Source organism: Dryas octopetala, chromosome 4 (assembly GCF_963921425.1).
Source record: "Dryas octopetala chromosome 4, drDryOcto1.1, whole genome shotgun sequence".
Lineage (NCBI taxonomy): Eukaryota > Viridiplantae > Streptophyta > Magnoliopsida > Rosales > Rosaceae > Dryas > Dryas octopetala.
In genome coordinates this window covers 13,161,282-13,182,388 of record NC_141369.1, presented here as the reverse complement: position 1 = coordinate 13,182,388, position 21,107 = coordinate 13,161,282, and the positions used below count along the sequence as shown (strand labels likewise).

The 21,107-nt window shown below is 34.3% G+C and overlaps 2 protein-coding genes across 4 annotated transcripts; both read left to right on the top strand.

Moving 5' to 3' along the window:
- Nucleotides 1–2,851: 2,851 nt before the first annotated feature.
- Nucleotides 2,852–14,097, top strand: LOC147286985 (Leucine-rich repeat family protein). 3 transcript variants are annotated; one of them, XM_086240581.1, is made up of 17 exons: nucleotides 2,880–3,000; nucleotides 4,308–4,377; nucleotides 4,686–4,978; nucleotides 5,060–5,188; nucleotides 5,302–5,509; nucleotides 6,141–6,287; nucleotides 7,004–7,078; nucleotides 7,737–7,808; nucleotides 8,138–8,209; nucleotides 8,812–8,883; nucleotides 9,033–9,104; nucleotides 9,387–9,458; nucleotides 10,300–10,371; nucleotides 11,525–11,668; nucleotides 11,876–11,947; nucleotides 12,693–12,839; nucleotides 13,544–14,097. In XM_086240581.1, the coding sequence occupies exons 3-17, from the start codon at nucleotides 4,784–4,786 to the stop codon at nucleotides 13,726–13,728; spliced, it is 1,734 nt and encodes a 577-aa protein (XP_086096707.1). In that variant the 5' UTR covers nucleotides 2,880–3,000; nucleotides 4,308–4,377; nucleotides 4,686–4,783; the 3' UTR covers nucleotides 13,729–14,097. The 3 variants fall into 3 exon arrangements, with proteins under 3 accessions (XP_086096706.1, XP_086096708.1, XP_086096707.1); XM_086240580.1 differs by lacking the exon at nucleotides 4,308–4,377 and having other exon boundaries at nucleotides 2,852–3,000; XM_086240582.1 differs by lacking the exons at nucleotides 4,308–4,377; nucleotides 12,693–12,839 and having other exon boundaries at nucleotides 2,852–3,000.
- Nucleotides 14,098–16,630: 2,533 nt separating this feature from the next.
- On the top strand, nucleotides 16,631–19,507 carry LOC147286984 (putative disease resistance protein RGA1). Its single transcript, XM_086240558.1, has one exon. The coding sequence runs from the start codon at nucleotides 16,646–16,648 to the stop codon at nucleotides 19,505–19,507; it is 2,862 nt and encodes a 953-aa protein (XP_086096684.1). The 5' UTR covers nucleotides 16,631–16,645.
- The last annotated feature ends 1,600 nt before the right edge of the window (nucleotides 19,508–21,107 follow it).

Genomic DNA, 21,107 nt, shown 5'->3' with positions numbered 1-21,107 from the left:
GAGTAGGTAGGATAGTGATTGGGTGGGTGGGCTATGGTGGTGGTGGTGACTCGGCCATCTTGGCCGTTGGGGGGAGAGAGAGGGTGCTGAGAGTTGCCTTTGTTAAAAGGGAAAAAAAAAAAAACTTGGGTGGTTGAATTTCTCCATAAAGGAACCAAGAGTTGCCTTCGCCAAATTGAAACTGAAACCCAAGTGTGGGAATGAAAAGTACAACTTACCCATGAAAGATGATGATAGTCTGTGGGTTATGGTGGAGTGAGGAAGAAGAGGACGATGGAATGAGTAAATTCTTTTTTTATTTGTTTGTTTTTATCTTTCAAAAATAATATTGGATATATATTAATTGCAAACAATATTAAGAATTTTAAAAAGTGTTTATTAAATAAAAAAGACATGTGTAAACTTTTAATGGTCCAAGTCAGGTATGGTTGCTTTTTTTTTTTTTTTTTTTTGTCTAGTAATAGATAATTAATATGAAAAGACTAAAATGCCTTCATTTTTAACAGAAATATTGACAAAATATAACGAAGGTCTGTTATTGAAACTTTTTAAAACTTAAGGTGTCACATTGAGTCAAAAAATTTATTAAATGGTGAAATGAAAAACGGATCAAAATTTAAATAGGCAAATTGATAAAAAGCCTAATTGTAACTAACAAACTACAATCTGAGCTTTTACACTATAATATTGAGTGTTCCAATGTTGGCCATCTCATCCTTATCCCCATTTAATATTTTATTTATTTATATAATTATAAATTAGGTTCATTGGTTTTAACTACTAAATTTTAATAATTTTTTAGTTTAAGTACCAAAATTAAATAACATTTTAGATTAGGTACTAGTTGAAAAGTCAAACAAAATAATAAACTAAAAGGTATTAAAATTTACAAATATTACATCAAATGCCACAACAATTAAAAAAAAAAAATATAACATCACAAATATTACATTAATTTATATTATATTGTATTAAAAAAGAAATCAATCCAATCACAACTTAACTGTGACTGTATTGGTAAATTGAAAGAAACAACTCACACCACTATACTATGTATTATTTTGAGTAAAAGTATTATTTTGACCTCTATTTATACTATATTGTAGTATAATTTATCTAAAAATAATTCATTTAAGTCACAATTTAACTGTGATTGTCTCACAACTTAGATATGACTGTCGTTCGGTCACAACTAAATTTGAAGTTGTGAGTGTCGTACAGTCACAACTAAATGTGAAGTTGAGACTACATTAGCAAATTTTCAAGATAATATAAAAGCCTCAAGGGTAATTTTGTCAAAACCTTATAAATTTTAACTAACACTCATCATATGTGGGTCAAAGGACAAAAATGTCAAATAGAAAAGGCTCAAATCAAATGACTCAACATATTTGTAACCTAATTTAAAAAACTACATTTAAATTTAGTAGTTTAATTGAAATATTATATAGTCTTCATGCTATACCAAAAAATTATTGGGATTTGGTATTTAATCATAATTTTCTATTATAAATTCATACATTTACATTATATAAATAGTCAAAAATGAAATATATTGTGCAATGTGCATGTTGATCACTATTTATTATATGGGCATGTTTGGTTTACATAATTGATTTTTTGGAAAATCAATTTTTTTGCATTTTTTAGAGGAAATGGAATGTGAAATTCTCTTTATGTTTGATAAGTTTGAGAAAGTAAACTAGAAATTGGAAACAATAAATGTTGTGTTTAGTTAATTTTTCAATTGTACCACAATCTATTATTTATTTTGAAATAATTACATGGTTAGTTTTATCAAAAAAGAAGCAATAAATGATTTCCCAAGATGAGGGAAATCAATTCCATTGCTTAGACAAATATTTCATTTTCTCCTTAATAAGAGCATCAAATTTTCTTAGGTCAGCAATTGATTTTCCTTCTTTGTAGCTATTAAACATGAGAACAAATATATGTCTACATTTATGCATATATTAATTTAAAGTATACATGTGTTCCCAGACGAAAAATTGGAAGGCCAAATTGGGTCATGCCCTGTTGCCATCCCATCATAATCCGAATTCCATAATGAAATTCTGAAAACACCTAAAATGTTCCTTTTCTTCCGGTTCCGGCTGAATTGCAATGGTCATTTTCTGCAATATGTTATAATTTTTAGGAAAACTTAGAGTCCAGTTTATTTTATGAGTATTTCTTAGACTAAGACCGGTAGTGATTTAGAGTTTTTAATTAAGTCTTTTTATTTTTCTTCTTTGACAGCTTTATGTTAGGTTTTAACTCTAAGATTTTGGGCGAAGCCCAAAATCTCAGAGTTAAAACCTAATATGCAGCCTCTATAAAGCCCTCTCTACACCTTAAAAGGGGAAATACCCTTCAAATCATAAAAAGATTTTATTATGAATTAAAAAAATTTTCTTATAAATTAAAATGACTTTATTATGAATTAAAATGATTTTTTTATAAATTATTATAAATTAAAAAAATTTTCTTATAAATTTTAAAATACTTCCAATTTTCATCTAAAAATTATTTTTATAAAAAATTTAAGTCTAATTATCTCTAATTTTTATAATTACTAATTAACTGCAACTTAAACAATTAGTAACCAAAAGAACGTAAAGAACACATAGCGTGCACATTCTTCCAAAAGGTTCTATGATGATACCGAGTGGGTCCCTGATCACTCCAATGGATAATGCTCAACTGTTGGGCCCCACTCCTTCCCTCGTATAGTTATATCCCGCGCTTCACCAACGACACCTAACTCTGTGCGCCATTTCCGCTGACGAAACCCCCACGTGTCAATCATCCGTTGGTTCGGGTTTTGGTTCCGCCACAAGCCACCTCGCACTTTCTTCTAGTCTCCCTCACTCTCCTATCAGCTCTCTGACTCTCTCTCTCTCTCTACAAATCACTGACGACAGACTTTTGAGTTTTGATCCTCTCTCTCTCTCTCTGCCTTTCTGGAAAATCAAAGTACAAAGCTTTGATCATGTTAAGGTATATAATTCGAGAAACACCTTTTTATTTATTTATATTTCATATTTTGGTTTTGGTTATGGATTGTTTGTTTCTCTGGAAAATATCTATCTGCTTGGAATAATTTCCCTGGAAAAGCGATGAGTTCTCTGCTTTAAGCCTTTTTTTGTTCGATATATCAACACACAAAGCGAGTTTGTCGAGGAAAATTTTGTTTCAAAACGTGATTTTTTTTCTGTTTGGCAATTTTCGTGGAAATGTTTTCTCGGGAAAGTGGCCGTATATCGGTTATACCCTATCGGTATTACTATAACAAGATTATGGCTTTCTCGTCTATGTTATTCTTTTTCGTTGTTAGTTTTCTTTCATTATCCATGATGAGTTTCTGTTTGGTTGGTCAGAAAATGTAGAAAATGAAATAACTAAAAACTAAAAGTTTTGCAGTTGGTATTGTTGTTGATTTTTCCATGTGTTCATAATTGAAACTAATCTAAAAGAGGTGAAGAAGGAAAGGAAAATCTTTATGCCAATCACAAATGTAATCCAAAATTTTTTTCCTTAATTTGACGGTTAAGAAACATAAACCTGTTACAAATTTTTATTACAGTAATTAATTATTTGTGCCACGTATAACTCACTATCCACTCGTTGTATCTGGTGCACATAGCACGCCCAGTGTAGTAAAACGTGTCGTACAAATAATACTGCTCTGCTTCTATTGTTTGGTTTGTTAGTGTTTGTAAATTGGGTGCTACCTAGTAGCAACCCAGCAATCAGTCTTGCCAATTATGTGCCCGAGTGTGTTTGCGTAGGCATTTATTGCTAAACTGATGCCTATAGTTAATGATTACCTTATTTACTTCTTTATAACTTGAATAATACACATCTTTTGGCGTGAGAAATTCATTCATTGTCTATTTTAGCTACAAGTTTGTATATTTGCGGTTGCTTATTTTAATTGGTCTGTGTTGATTTTATGAATGGTGGAAATATATTTGGCATGGAATTGCTGAAATGGAAATTGGATCCTGAGGATTTCCACTGGCTGTCAATATTCAATTCATATTGTCAATGAGTAGTAGTGAGGAAGAATACATTTGTAAATTTATAATAGAGTTTGGGGAGGATATGGCTTTGGATATATAGAAGTGAGTAGTGGAAAAATTTCATGCTTTAGGAGCCCAAATAGTTTGGAAAAAGGAGTCATGTGACCAATTTTTATTTTTTTTTTTTTATAGATCTGGTTAATGCCATTTGTGGACATTGTATTATGGATCACAAATGTTTTCTTGTAGATAATAATTTTTTAATTTTTTTTTTTCATTTAGTTAAGTTGGTCAGGAAAGATCAGGGATATGGACCAACATACCTGGACTGTGTGAAAGCCCCCAAAAGATTGTAAGTGCACCTAAACTTGGGATTTGTTCTTTTCCCGAGTTTGAACTTCTTGCTTGTTGAGAGTTTGGTGCCTTTTTTAAGAGGTTTGAATCTGGTTCAGAAAACTAGCACAAGCTGGATGGACACCAGTTTGAGTATGCTTACTTTCAGCAAAAACTGTGGTGCTTAAAAGCCTTATTTCACACTCTTATGTCACAAGAATTTTGGCTTCTGTTTTATATGTTCTAAAACTTGTTTGAAGGCATTTTATTTGAAGTTAATCAATCATGTGTACTGAATACTTATTCTTCTGTACTCTACTTTTACAGGGTGAAGTAGGGTGCGTTTTGAAGTTTGGTAATTGAATGGATAGAGTAGTGTTCTGCTGCAGTTCTTAGACATATATTGATTACAACATTGTTTCTCGATGGGGGGAGCTTGTTCTAGGAAGAGAGACCAACAAGATGAAGATGATTTTCATGGAGGCATTTTCAGAAGATATTCCAAAAATGGGAGTTCAAAGTGGTTGGCAACCTCCTTCACTCGACCTGTTATAGATTTTCAACCAGGTTCAGGGAATTGTCCATCCCTCATGGACTTGTGCATCCGTAAAATATGTGAGGTAATCATTTTTCTGAAACTTTATTGGGCTGGGGACAGTTCAGTATGTCTTGGCTTATACCAATTGCTCTTTGATTAACAGGACATTGATAAATATAGCACGTTCTCTATTCTCCCAAGGGATATTAGTCAACAGATCTTCAATGAGTTGGTGTACTCTGGATGCCTAACTGGTGTTTCTTTTGAAGGTTTTCGGGATTGTGCTTTGCAGGTAGCTCATAGTTTTAATTTGGAGACTTGCCTTTCTAGTTTTTGTCAAAAAAATTCTTTTTCAGTGTCATCTGTCCTGTTCCTCATTTGAGGCTTCTGTCATTTGATTGGCAGGATCTTTACTTGGGAGAATACCCTGATGTAAATGATACTTGGATGGATGTCATTTCCTCACAAGGGTCATCTTTACTCTCTCTAGATCTCTCTGGTTCTGATGTTACTGACAATGGGTTAATTTATCTCAAAGATTGCACAAATCTTCAAGCGTTAAATTTAAATTATTGTGACCAGATATCGGACCATGGGCTGGAACGCATCAGTGGTAGTCATTCCTAATCTTTATCTTTCTTTTTTTCTTTAATATGTTTCCTTTCTAGTATTAAATCTATGTACAATATAGTTAGTTTATATAATATGTTTTTGGGGAACTGCAATTCCCACAGCCATTTTGGCTGACATGATGAATATCCATTAATTTTGTTAGTCATGTGTGGCCGGCCAAGATAGCTGTTAACTTAGCATATCCTTTTTAAATACCAGCTAAAATTATTTAATAAGCTCTCTATTAAAGAAGAAAATTGAGAAGAAAGAAATAAAAAAAGGAGGGGACAATTGGAGAGGGATGATTTGTTCTCATCTTATATTCTCTTTTGGGTCCTAAATTATAAAATTTTGTGTAGCATACGCAACTGGAGTTTGTATTATGCATGCAATTATTCTCTGCAAGACTGAATTTTTTTCCCAACCTTCAAAACATTCATTATTGGCCCAACACTGTTTCTATATTCTTCCTTTTTCTTTGTTACCTTTTCTTTGTTTATCCTATCCACTTTATGCTCAATTTTTTGTAATTTTTTCCTGGGCCTAAATATGGAACTACGGAAGAATATTCATGTGAATTGACCATGGCAATCCTTCTGATTCTGCATATGACTTTTGTCAAATTCTTTCAGGTCTGTCTAACTTGACAAATTTGAGTTTTAGAAGAAACAGTGCAATTACTGCTCAAGGAATGAGTGCCTTGGATAGTTTAATGAACTTGATCAAGTTGGACTTGGAGAGATGTCCTGGGATCCATGGTGGACTTGTTCATCTCCAAGGTATGTTTGCCTCTAAATGCACTAATGTTTGTTCATCAACTTCTATTTTCCTCCCTAATACGTTTTAATTCACCAATTGGACTTGTGGAACAGTTTGAACATGTTTTGTTTCGCATTTTCTATGTATACCCGATTCTTGCATTAAAAATATCATCCTTTATTGAAGATGCTGTTCAGAGAGTATAATCATTTTCAATGGGTTCTACTGTGTAAAGTGGACAGTGGTTTTCTGATGTTCTTGAACATGATGAGAAAACATTACTGAAGAAGCTAAATTGCAGTGCATTGTTTATTCTGCAACACAGACGCATCTGGTGCTATTGTCTATACCATTTAGCACCCACATATCGTATACATGGGTTATTATGATTTATGAATTGGGCACTCATTCAGAGTGATAATATCATTAGATTAGACCTGGTTCATACGCATTAGAAAATCATGTGTGACCCGATAATTAAATATTTGGTCCTGTATGAACAGTAATATAGCTGAGTTGGTGGAAAAGATCCTAATCTGAGTTTAACAATATTTATGTGGACCATAGGTCCTCTTTAACTTTTTGTTTAGGGCGTCTGATTATTCACTATAGAATCTTGCATGATGTGTCTCCTTTGATGCAGGTTTGATGTGAACCATGGTAACTTGAACCTTGCATGATGCTTTCACCTTGGCATGCTACCATTCTCACTCATGTCATTTAAATCTTTTTGCAGGTTTAACAAAATTAGAGTCTCTTAATATCAAATGGTGTAATTGCATAGCAGATGCTGACATGAAGCCTCTCTCAGGTAATTTACATATTGGTTTGTATTTTTTTCATAATAATAATAATAATAAATTGTATGCCATAGACTTACAGTTCTAGGGTCTGGCTTTTATCGAAAGCTTTTCTCTTATGTCTTTTGATCTTCCCACTTTGACACAGATCCTTTTGAGATCCATCCCTTTCCTCTCCCTGCCTCTCTCTGTCTGTCTGTCTGTCTGTCTGTCTGTCTCTCTCTCTCTCTCTCTCTCTCTCTCTCTCTCTCTCTCTCTCTCTCTCTCTCTCTCTCAGATATGTTACTTATGTCTAATAAATGCATATTGAATTCAGAATTTGTGTCAATTTTCATCTGTTTTGGGTGATAGATTAACCCACAAGCCGTTCAGTTCAGTTGCACATATTTATTCTCAAATTTGCAAAATGTATAAATAGATGTAATTGGACTACCAATGTGGAGCAACTTCCATTGAAAGTCATTTCATTATAATTACATTTAGCACATCAGGTGCCTCTGCCGAATTTACATGCTGATCTCTCTCTCTCTCTCTCGCTCATGGAAAGTATTTGATATCAATCTTCGAGAATAGTTCATATTTTAAATTATGTATGTGCTTTGATTTTCAATGTAAATTTAATCGCTATTATAGCGCATTGTGCGAATTACTTATTCATTTATATTTCAGGGCTTACAAATTTGAAATGCTTACAAATTTCCTGCAGTAAGGTTACTGATTTTGGCATTACTTACTTGAAAGGTAGTTTCTTATGTTCATTTATCTTCATAATTTACACCATTGCACTGTAAGTATAAATCATGTGTAATAGTTGTGTATGATGGACCTTTTTCTAGTTTGGTACTCTGTGATTGTACATCGTACCAGTTTAAAATGGTTTAGTGTGTTAGCAGTATGGGATTCATGTAGAAATTTGAAGTTCCCTCAATTTTTCAATAACCACTGTCTCTGTTAATAAGAAGAGATTCTAGTCTACATAACTGGATATCATGTAAATGGTTACGTAAAAAGTCATAATTTTGTGGCTGTTCCTTCCATGTAACTATCTATATCTTCTCTATGAGTTGCAGGTCTGTACAATCTTTCTCTTTTGAACTTGGAGGGATGCCCAGTTACTGCTGCATGCTTGGACTCTCTTTCAGGTTTACATACTAAAGTACTTGGACTTTTTCTTAGTCATTATTAATTTGTTTTGATCTTTATCTGCGATGTATCCCTAACTCATTCATGAGGTTGGTAAATTACTATCAATGATTGTCCACATATGTGTTTGTATTATGTATATAATTATGTGCCATTCGTGTTTGTCTCTAGACCGTATCTAAGTATTTCTGTTATGTATGTAATCATTTCTATTATTTCTAGTGATGGTTTACTTTTGGAAATGCTAATGGCACAAAAAAATAGCTTGGATGTGATATGTATCTGAACTTGAATAGGCAAGCTTTATTATTAAACTCCTTGAAAAAAATTTTGATGGGCCATCAAAGGGATTCTTGTTCTGTTCTGTAAAGATATTGTGCATTGAAAATCCCCCATAATATGCATAATAGAGTGGGTTTGGGATTAAAGTTTAATGATAACTGATGACATATGAATTAACATTTCTCAAAGTTCCATATGTTACCTGCCAAAACTTAATAAAGACTTTCGCCTTTTTTTTTTTCCTACCTAAAAACGTACTTGATATTTTGTTCTAGCTCTGGTTTGGCCTGAAATTTTACTTTGGTTGCTTACATGCCAGCTCTTGATGCCCTACTATATCTGAACCTGAGCAGATGTCATCTGACTGATGAAGGATGTGAGAAGTTTTCTCGTAAGTAGTTTTTAAATGATCTAAGGACATGGTTTTTTTACTGTTCAAGTCGTCGAATATAGTTCTTCCTTGATGCTTCTTTGGTTTTATTTTATTATTTGTTAGCAGAGCCCTGAGCTTGAACTTGTAGCACACTTTATGCTCTGCAGGATTTGGGAACTTAAAAGTTTTAAACTTGGGGTTCAACAACATCACTGATGCTTGTCTGGTGCACTTAAAAGGTGGTTTTTATTTATTTATTTTAGTTTTTATATATGTTTGAGTTCAAAACTCTGATCTGCCATTTACATTTTCATCAATAGTAGAAAGGCTTAGGAATAAAGACAGCCCTTCTAAATTTAAAAGCATTCTGTGCTGGTCAGACATACCATACAATTTCCAAAATTCGTTCAGGGAGTTGGAGTTTGGTTTTTTCACATGCTATTGAGTACAATTTAAAGCCGTCATTTCCCTACTATATAATACACAATATTTGCATTGTAATTGGGCCTTGTTTCAAGTAGGTTTGACAAATTTGGAAAGCTTGAACCTGGATTCATGTAGGATTGGTGATGAAGGGCTGGTTAACTTGAAAGGTCAGTGTTTAGCAGATGCATGATAGCTTATTGTTCTTATGTTTATGATCATAAAATTATGTATGGAAGCATGCTTTTGTACATTGCCTTTAATATCAGAACTGTAAGGACTCTGGTATATTTGTCCACATATTAAATAAGAAAGCACTGCAAAGATGAGAGTTTCTGTACGTCTTTGTTGTGTTATTCTGTAATTTGAACTTCCACTTCTGTTTTGTATTGAGTCTGATGGCATATCATAGGGGAATTGGAGTTAAAGCTAAAATTTTGTTAGTGACTTCATCATGTGAAATTTCAAAATTTGATCCCACACATGCAATGCACTTTCCTAACTAGAAATGCTTTGAAAAATTGATATATCTCATGTGGATTGCTTTAATAAAACAGCTTAGCATTTTTAAATTCTTTTTAATGTCTGCTCATTCTACTACCAATATGAACAATATGAACAATTTGGTTTTTATCTGATTAAAGGGCCATCTAGGTGAATGTGTAGTGGAACCAAATTATAAACTTACTTCTAGGACAAGGCAGATCAACTTTTTGATATGTTTGAAATATTGTAATTTTATGAATTTTTTTGCATTATGGTTTCTGTTTATATGTATCTTGGTAGCATGATGCAGACTTATGTAGACATGTGTGAATTTTGGGTTAAAATTCTGCTTATAATTTTATGTATGGCAACAAAGTGATGATTGCTAATGTTGAATAGCTTTGTCAATGCTTTAGCTAAGGTTATGAAGTTAAAGAGTAAAATCTGCAGAGGGTGCCTCCTCTTCTCTCCTATTTTCCCATCCTTGATTTTGATCAATGCTGGTTTTTGTGCATATGCTATTAGGCCTTCAGCATTTGAAATGTTTGGAGTTGTCAGATACTGAAGTTGGAAGCAATGGGCTCCGCCATCTGTCAGGTTATACTTTTACCTTTCATTTATAGCTGGTACCATACAGAATTTGATTTCAGTTCCCCCCACGTGCAGGATGAGGCTTGTACATGAGGGAGGGTGTTAACTTGATATTCATTGTTGGTTTATTCCCTAACAACTTAAGCTTTTGGGGTCTAGTGGTTGTTTAAATATAAAATGTATGGAAAAAAGTGAATAGTGTATATATCTCATGGGTGCACGTTATCATGACGCAACATAATTCATTTTTTCACATCATGATGATATATTTGCCACATAGTTACATTACCCTCACTTTTTTCATACATAATTTGATGTTCACCATGAGTCTTTTTTGGTTGGTCTTGGCGAATGCTTTACAACATTATTGGATACATAAATGAAAGTTTAGCTTGTTTAGGTACTTAAAATTTTGAGAAAATATGATGTGACACTGTGGAAGTATTATTTTGACAATCACAAGGGTATTACCAGTATTTATCAAAAATCTACGCTCATCGCAGAAAAATAGGTACACAAATCATCAAATGAGGAACCTAACCCAAAAAAGCCATTTTACTTTTCACTAAACAAAACTTTGACTAGAAGTAATTTACTAATTTTTATATTCCAACTTTGAAAATTAATTGGGAACTGAGTTTCTTGTGTTTCCCATTTTTGTGTGTTGGGAATAAGTTACTTGAGTAACGTCCTTTCTCTTTTGTTTTGAGTAATTAAATTTAGTTTAAACAAAAATATTATGATGTTGCTAATGTGGGTAGAGCAAACTTTACAGGTAGTTGGTTACCAGTTGACAGATGCAGTAAAAGTGTGCATAGTTAGTGCTTGTGGATTTATCGTTTTATTTCCCCAGATATTGAATTAAGAATTTGATTTTATTGGCACTATAATCAAATGGCCACCTCTGGATTTTTGGTGTTTTCTATTGATTTTTGAAGCCCCTAAGAGTAATAAAATTAAGAGTAATAAAATACAAATTAGGCTCTATTCTATGAAAAAATGGGTGGCCAGCTTCCCTCATGCCACCATGCAGGAAATGCTTAATATTGAAGGATCTACCTCTGTTCTCATTGTTCTTTAATGGAATATTTTGTCAGTATTAGTCTCTGGATTTTATTTTTATTTTTTAACCTAATTGTGGTTTGTTTCCTTCTTGTAGGTTTGATTAATCTAGAAAGTATAAATCTTTCATTCACTGTAGTTACTGACAGTGGTTTAAGAAAACTGTCCGGGCTCTCGTCTCTTAAATCACTTAATTTGGATGCTCGCCAAATTACAGATACTGGACTTGCAGCTCTAACAAGTAAGCAGTCTTAGATGAAAACTGCATTCTGATGCATACTATATTTACTCGATGTTGCCTCTATATGACTAAATTTTCAAAGGTCTTTTCCAAGTTATTAAGGTTCAATAATTGTATTCTCGGTTGTTATTAAGGTGTATGATTTCCCAGTAAGCTAGCTATTTGGTTGTTTATAAATATTGCACGTTTTTTCCTTTGTTGATGCAGGTTTGACTGGATTGACACACCTGGATCTCTTTGGAGCTCAAATCACAGATTCTGGAACAAACTATCTGCGAAGTATGTTATGCAATTACTTAAATTAGGCACATTTGAGCTATTGATAATGACACATACACTGCTTTGGACAATTCTGGACCCGCTGATTATAAAATTAACGTTCTGAAGTGATATCAGCAGTTTTTAAGGCAACTGGAAAGCCACTTGTGATGCAGGGTAGTTTAAGTTTAGATATATTTCGTATTTTAGGATTTTGGTGTTTAAAACAATTCCAATTGTAGTGGAGACTCTTAGGAAACGAGGTATCCTAGTTGGATACTTTAGTTTCTCAATGGGCCTGGTAATTGTTTCTGCCGAAGCAGGAGGCTTACCATTTGAACACTAGAGTTGAGTTTTTATACCATATTGAATTTATGGTATTGTGGTTTTGGAAAAATTTAGAATGCAGAATACCAGAGAATATGATTACAGAACACTAGTAAAATTTATCATTTTAGTGCCAATTTGATAAATTAGCTCGCTATTTGTTTATTGTATATGCTAGTATTTCTTTCTCTAAGTTGCATTGTTATGTCTGATATACATAACTAACTTAGTAAATACTATTGGCAAGTGTTACTAGGTAGTATTTTAGGACATGGAAACAATTTGGTCTATTAATAATTTAATACAAGCGGCTGTTGGTCATGGTGTAGCTGATTATAGGAGACTTTTTTTATTCAATGATATTACACAGTTTTGAGTTTGTTTTTTTATGAAGATTTAAACTAGTTCATTTTTTACCATTGTATTTGCGATCATTCAGGCTTTAAAAACCTGAGGTCCCTAGAAATATGTGGTGGAGGATTGACAGATGCTGGAGTAAAGAATATCAAAGATCTTTCATCCTTGACCCTATTGAATCTATCACAAAACTGCAACCTGACTGATAAAACCTTGGAGTTGATTTCTGGTATGCCCTTAAACTTTGGTTTATAAGAATGATATATACATGTATATAAAGTGCGTGTGCGTGTGCTAGCTATATCTGCTTATATTGGCTATCGGATGAAACTTTGCATCCTCTGTGGGATTGGACCGCTTAAGAGGGGAAAACATGGGAATTCAAGTGAAAAAAACATAAATGCATACTTACTGTAGCCAATGATGGCAGTATCAGTCCAGAGGATAGCATGCAGTCAACATTTTATATCCATTTGGTGATGGTTTTCTCAAGATATACATGGTCCTGTAATGAGTGTTGATTCTTCATAGAAACTAGGAATGGCTCTTTGTTTTGCAGTTGAGGTTGTAACAATAGATTTTCTGAAGTTTCGTGATGACCAGGAGAAAGGGAGAGGAGGGGGGGCGGGGTGGGGGCCTGGAGTGCCTTTCCAAGCATGCCTGTCCTTTGATGAAAAGAATTAAAGCACATAGTTATAGTTGTTCTGCCTAAGTTATAAAGTTGGAAGTTTCAGAAGGCCTATGAAAAAAATTCTCTGAGTGTAACTGTATTGATGAGAGGGAGTTAGAATTATCTTTCGCTACCGATGATTTTGTCCCGACTTTAAAACCTGGCTGGATCCTGATTCTGCAAGGCAACAGGAGGCCTCAAGTTTTAACATAGTCTACTGTAAGTATTGTTTTCAATTTCTCACATCTTTCATGTGAATGCAGGGCTGACAGGATTGGTCTCTTTAAACGTTTCAAATTCTCGTATCACCAATTCTGGGCTTAGGCATTTGAGAACGCTAAAGAATTTGAAATCTCTGACGTTGGAGGCCTGTAAGGTGACACCAGATGACATTAGAAAGCTTCAGTTGACTGACCTTCCAAATCTGGTAAGCTTCCGGCCTGAATAGTCCTGGAGGTAATTGAAGTCTGCAACTTTAAGCTTCTGGCAGCATGGACAGACAACTGTGTATTTAAAACATTATGGAAGTAAGAGATTGAATAAGTTGTGCATATGATTGAAGGTGGCTGTGGGTTTCCAAATGTCTCTAGATATAGTCTTAGAAATTCTCTCTATGCTTTCGTGTGAAGTTTTCTTCCAAAATTAATTTTGGCATGGAAGAAAATGTGGATAAGCTTCCAAGGCATGGTTCTTTCATCTCTTTTAGCAGATCTATGAAAATAGCTATTGTATATACCTGCTTGAAGATACTGCTTTCCGTTTGTTTTGCTTGTACAGAACCTAAACAAATGGGTATTTCAGATTTATTTAATATTCAGTCATGCTTTATTTTCACCAAAAAAATGCATGCCTTAGTGAAGTATTTAGATGTTTTGTGTCGGTAATTTTATTTTATGATCCTTGGACCCGTCACCTGTGTACTGAAAACTTCAATCTTGATGGCCCATTTCAGACTACAACGAGCCATGACAGTACTGAAAATCTTTTCTTCCCTGTTTAGTTCTTGTAAAAACCATTTGATCATAGTAACATTGTTAATGAAGAATTGTGAAAATCGTGAAGTATTGTTATTGTTTTTGTTCCTATTATAATTGTCAGGGGTGAGGGAGCTCCTGAACGAGTTTATCAGCAAAGGCTCAACTGTAATCTACTTTCCACAAGCCTCATCTTTCTGGCACATGAATTTGTAGGAAGGTGCTCATTGGTTGAACATAAAAGTTTCATTTTCACAATTCCTTGGATTGTGATGGACAAGGGCAACAGTATTCAGTCAACACCATGTGTTGGCAAGTTAATTGGGATGCGAGTCCGGCGGCTGGGTGGATTGAGAGGTCAACTCAAGCTCAACCCGATGTATACAATTTGGATTTTGGATTTAAGCTATTATGAATTCGATTTGAGGTCAGGTTGCCTGGATTAAGAGTTTAAAAAACGCTAGGTTTTATGAATGACAACCTTGATAATGAATCAAACCATTGAAAAATCCAATTAAAGTTGGATTAACTAATAGTATTGGTTTGCTACATAGGCCATACCAGTTATTCACTTTATGGTGACTATGAAGCTTGCATGCTCTTAGACAAGCATCTCACCCAGTAAGTGCTGCAAACACTGCATTATACATATCTCATTTATACGTACTGAAATTAGTAGTGTATCTGAATTGTAGGACTCCATGCCCATGCGGCAGTATTTTATTTGTTTAAATTTGAGCAGGTCAGAAGCTCATCTAGTTCTAATAGGTTAGATACTAACATGTGCACAGTCACATCGTGAGCAAATATGGTGAATTTGGCACTATTGACTTTTAAAATCAACTAAGCTAATGATGGAATTATGGAAGCACCCTATGAGGAACAAATTTACAGGTCCAACTTGAAATAGTGATATAAGAATTTATTGGTTTTAACTTTTCCTGATCAACCAATGAAAAGAACGTCATCAGAAACTACCTAGATGAATCTTGGAGGAAATTAAGTTACTAATTGACGAGTTATTATGAACAATAGAGTTCCTAATTGCTCAGAGGTCCTCCTCAACTGATAAAGATCTTCTTTGTTGGATTCATAGTGGTGCCTTTGCACTTGATCGTGAATCATGATAGGCGATAAAGCTTATGAGCAATGAGGATGACTTTGAGAGAGGTTTTAAGTTCGACTTCCCCCCTCAGGTCAAACCAAAGAAGTGACAAAAATGAATAAGTTAAAATGATGTGGAAGATGACATGGATTATCATAATCCAATTGTTGCTCCTTTAATTTGAAACTTAGACTGTATTTGCATAACTATGAAAGTAGCTTGGTTCAATGATATGTGTTAGGGGCGGTTGATTTTTAACTTATATATGTCTAAAACTACACCTTTTTTAAAACTAATTACTCTAACCAGTTAAAACATAGTTTATAAATACAAAATGAAGTAATGTTAGATGTAGTACAAAATTAACACAACAAAGATAAACAGAGGATCCAAGTTCTCATTGATGAAGCAGAAAGTCTATGATTGCCAGTTAGAGACCTACTCGCTGACTCTGACGTGCCGTTCTTTGTATCTTAATTCCATTTTCTCTACTGGTGTTAAAAAGGTCTTTTTCTTTGATTTATGCTTTTCTTTTTTCCATTTACAATAAATAAAAAACAAATAGAAATTCCATGGCTAAGAAAGACAGTTTGGCATGTATTTGTGCTCTAAAAATTCCTTCCTTGATCATGAGTCATGACTAAGGGTGATGCTTAGGTAATTCAAATTATCTTGATACAAGCAAAAAATGATGCTTTTCTTCTTTTCTATGAAAAGAGTGATGCTTGAATTGCCTTAGAAGAAGAAATATCCTTTGGCTTCGCGCGTCATTATAAATCTAGCCTTCTCCATACATTTTTAACTTAAAAAAAAAAACACTGGTTGTGGAGTAATGAAACACCAGTGGTTAGGAAATACCAATCCATTTAAGTTAAATGGTATTTTGAGTAAGGCGGGGGACATATAACAAAAGAAAATGAAGGAATAAAGTGAGACAAGAAAAAAAAAAAAAACAGAAGAAATTCCTTCCTTGGTAATGGTTGTTAAGGTGCCTGAATTGCCGTACAAGCATTATTGATCGTTGTTATTATAAAGCTGGCAGTGTGGAATAACTCTATTTCACGTTATTCATTACTTGTCCAGTTTATAATTCTATTTGCAGTTAAGTAAGCAAAGTCGGTTTGAAACTTTAATATGAAGTTTATCTAACAGTTAAATCATACATTAGCCTTGCCAGTTTAGTCTATATAAACTGAGTTGAAGAAAGGCAATAGCACAGCCATTTTATTCGATCTAGTTTTTCTCATTCTTCGTTTCCCATTCTCAACCAACTTCAAACGCAAACAATGGCTGATGCACTCATTTCCGTACTTCTAGAACAATTTACTTCAATCATCTGTCAACAAGTTGAACATGAGGTGAGACTTGTTGTGGGTGTTGACAAAGAGGTTGAAAAAATCAAGAGCAATCTCAAAGCTATTCAAGCTGTGCTTGAGGATGCAGAGAGAAGGCAAGTGAATGAGGCCACCGTGAGAGATTGGTTGGAGAAGCTGAAAGATGTATCGTTCGAGATGGACGATGTGCTGGATGAGTGGAACACCGAAATTCTGAAACAACAAGTTGTGAAACAAGAAAAAGAAGGTGATCAAAAAGCTCTTGTTACTAAGAAGAAGGTATGTTTCTCCATCCCCTCTCATTCCTTTTGCTTTCGCCAAATCAGTCGAGTAGTTATTCATCATGACATTGCTCATAAGATAAAAGATCTGAATGATAGAATAACTGAGATTGCTAATGAAAGACAAAGGTATAACTTTCAGTACCTAGGAAAAGTCATTGACCAACCTGAACGACTGAAAACTTCGTCTTTTGTTGATATATCTAAGATAATTGGTCGAGAAAACGAAAAGGATTTTTTGCTAAGTAAGTTGTTGAGTAAGAGTACTATCCAAGAAGAGAGTGGACCTCTTGTCATCCCTATTGTAGGGATGGGAGGAATAGGGAAAACAACTCTTGCTCAACTAGCCTATAATGATGAAAATGTGAAGGTCCATTTTGAGAAGAGAATATGGGTTTGTGTCTCAGACCCTTTTGAAGAGATTAAGATTGCCAAAGCCATCCTTGAAAGTCCCAATAGAAATGACACCCCAAATTCAAATGAGTTGCAAACTCTCTTGGAATGTGTACATAAGTCTGTTGAGGGTAAAAAGTTCCTCATCGTCCTAGATGATGTATGGACTGAAGACTATAGAAAGTGGGAACCATTAAAGCAATCGTTACAGTCTGGTGCCCAAGGCAGTAGAATACTAGTGACCACACGAAAAGAGGGAGTTGCTATTATGATGGAAGCAACCACTCATATGATCAAATTGAAGGAGTTGAGTGAACAAATCTGTTTGAAAATATTTAATCACATTGCATTTTTCGATGGAATAAGAGATGGTGTGCTTGAAGCTATTGGTAAGGAAATTGTGAAAAAGTGTAAGGGCTTGCCACTTGCGGCAAAGACCTTAGGTAGCTTGATGCGCTATAAGAAAACAAGGAAAGAATGGTTGGATGTTTTGGATAGTAAGATTTGGGATCTAGAAGAGGTTGAACAACAAGTTTTTCAGGCGTTATTACTAAGTTATTATGATTTGTCTTCCCCGGTCAAACGTTGTCTCTTATATTGTGCTATTTTTCCAAAAGATTATGAGTTTGATAAAGATAATTTGATTGATATGTGGATGTCACAAGATTATCTTAATTCAAACAAAAACAAAGAAAAGGAAATAATAGGTCAACAATATTATGAGAACTTAGTAATGCGGTCTTTCTTTCAAGAATTTGAAGTTGTCGAGAGCAATCGTAGATTCTTCAAAATGCATGATATTGTACATGATTTTGTGCAGTTTCTCACAAAAAATGAATTTTTTATCATGGAGGCTAACGATGTTAATGAGAGGAAGAAAGTAATGGATAATGAAGTTCGTCATATGAGCTTAATGTCAAAATCTGATGATGGTTCATTTCCTGTTTCAATTTACAATTGCAAAAAACTACGTACTCTCGTAGCTCCTTCTTTGGGAATTACTACAGTTAGCTTAAATTTAATTTTACAATTGAAATGTCTTAGGACATTAGATTTTAGCCGTAACTCCATCAAAGAACTTCCCAAAGAGATCGGTGGACTAATACATCTACGATTTCTCAATTTATCTGAGAATGATGATTTGAAAGAATTACCCGATACTGTGGGTAATTTATACAATCTGCAAACTTTGCGACTCACATGGTGTCGGTCCCTTGAAACTCTACCTGAGACGATGGGAAAATTGAGTAACTTAAGACATCTTTATATGGAATATTGTCTTTGTCTAAAGCTACCAAAAGCGATTGGAAGATTAACAGGTTTACGAAGATTAGATGAGTTTTATTTGTACGATGGTAATGATGAAACATTGTTGAAGTTAAGAGATTTGAGAAACTTGGGCAAACTTGAGGGGCGTCTTGGCATACTAAGATTGGGGACAGTGAAAGATGTGAGTGAGGCCAAAAATGCACTATTGGTGAATAAGAAACACCTCACTGGGTTGTATCTCGATTTTCTAAATCCTTATGAAATTCCATTTGAAGGTGAGCAGAGACAAATGGATGAAGAAATACTGGATGCCTTTGAACCACCTACAAATTTGGAAAAGTTAGAAATCTGGAATTACGATGGCACCACCCTTCATCTCAATTGGATCATGTCGTTGAACAATTTGAAAAACCTTTATCTTGAATATTGTGGTTACTGTGAGTTTTTACCTCCTTTGGGGAAATTGCCATCCCTTGAATATTTGGCTATAGGTTATTTTCCAAAATTGAAAAAGGTGGCAGTCGATTTTTTGGGAATTGATCAAACGCAAACATCACCATCGTCATCATCATATTCATTCCCAAAATTGCGACATCTCCGGTTTTGTAATCAGAGGGAGTGGGAAGAGTGGGAAGGAGTGGAAGGGTGGAGGAAAGAGGATTCTCAAACTACAATAATAATAATGCCATGTCTTTCTCACTTAGAATTTTTGTACTGCCCTAAGCTGAAAACACTGCCGGACTTCCTGTGGAAGACACCAGTGCAGGAATTGAAAATCACTGCTTGTCCGGTTCTGAAGAAAGATTACGAGAGAGAAAGAGGCAGAGAGTGGGCCAAGATTTCTCACATCCCAAAAATCAATGTTAGCTGAGGGGCCAGCTGGATGATTAATTTCAGATTTGAAGATGAAGAAAACCAACTTCCAACAACAGACAAGTACAGAGCACTACTGATGTTAATCTCATCCGCCTCTTCTGGAAAATTGGTAATTAATGAACCCCTTCTCAATCTTTAACTTGTTTCAACATGTTTTGTTTTACTACTAACACTTAACAGTGGAACACCTTTCTCATTTGATTTCAGTTTGTCGTGCATGTCATCTCGATCCTCAGTCCTCACAAGGGTCATCTTACTCTCTGGATCTTTCTCATCAATTCTGATGTTAAATGACGGTGAGTTAATTTGATACATTGCAATGTTTATTCTTTCCTTTGCTGCTAATCCTATGTTTGATGCACCACCCAAGCACATTTATCAATTTGTTTCATTGAAGTTAGATGTTAGTACTGTTTCTAGAGTTTGTTTAAAGATATTTTTAATTGTAACTCTCTACAGAAATGTATTTAAGGGAGTTATTCATTTCTGTCTCAATACTATTCTCTCAGTCACCTCTATTTTCTTTCGTATGATAGAACTAATTATGTCTCTATAGTTGCATTCTTATGTCTATAAGATACATTTCTAATAGAAATTGGGAAATACAGTTGGCCAGTAAATACATTTCTAGTAGTTATAGAACTTGGAAACAAATTGTTCTTTTAATAATTTAATATGAGAGGCTGTTGTTGATAGCGTAGCTGGTTAATTATAAGAAGCCTTCTTCATTAAATGACATTCATGAAACAGTTTGGAGTTTGGTTTTACAAAGATTTAAACTATATAGTTCATTTTTTTACTCTTTGCAATGGTATTTACATTCAGGCTTTAAAAACCTGTGGAGCCTGGATGGAGGATTGAAGGATACTGGGATAAAAAATAATTCGATGCCTTTCTCACATACAAATTCGACCTGGCCATAAGCTGAAAACACTGCCAGACTTCATCTGGAAGACACCACTGAAGAAGAAGAAGACGAACATCCGATTTAAAGAAGAAGACGAAAATTCCGATTCATCCAGAAGACGAAAAACCGACTTGCAAGAACAGAGAAGTACTGATGATGATGTACTCTGTCAATCTCATCCACCTCTTCTGGTAACTTTTCAACTTGTTTCAACATGTTTTGTTTTATAGATACCTTCTATGTATGTATTGTACACTTGGTTCTTGAGATTAGGTTTAATTACCAGCCATTATTTAATTAAGGTGCTGTTTAGAGAAAGTGTAATCGTTTTTAAATGGATTCTATACTATGTTTGTAAAGCGGAAAGTGATACTTTTTAGACGTTCTTGGACATGATGAGGACATACTTGATCCTGTTCAAAGAAAGTCTAATCATTTTAAGATGTTATGATTATTCACTGTATATTGTTGCATGATTCATGGCTGATTATCTTAATCATGCGTCTCATATAAATCTTTCTTGCGGGTTGAACAACATTAATATCAAATGATGTATGCAATGCATAACAGTTGTAGACAAGAAGCCTAGTTCAGCTAATTAATTATGTTTTGGTTTCCCTTTGTTCCTGTATCCCTCCTCTGCATTTACAGTTTACATTCCCTATAGAATTTGAGAATCTTGAACAAG

Bases quoted from the DNA above. Each gene is read 5' to 3' on its own strand.
- LOC147286985 (XM_086240580.1), top strand. From the start codon at position 4,784: ATGGGGGGAGCTTGTTCTAGGAAGAGAGACCAACAAGATGAAGATGAT. The intron at 5,510-6,140 runs GTAGTCATTCCT...AAATTCTTTCAG, and splicing joins TGGGCTGGAACGCATCAGTG to GTCTGTCTAACTTGACAAAT. The intron at 8,884-9,032 runs GTAAGTAGTTTT...TATGCTCTGCAG, and splicing joins AGGATGTGAGAAGTTTTCTC to GATTTGGGAACTTAAAAGTT.
- LOC147286984 (XM_086240558.1), top strand. From the start codon at position 16,646: ATGGCTGATGCACTCATTTCCGTACTTCTAGAACAATTTACTTCAATC.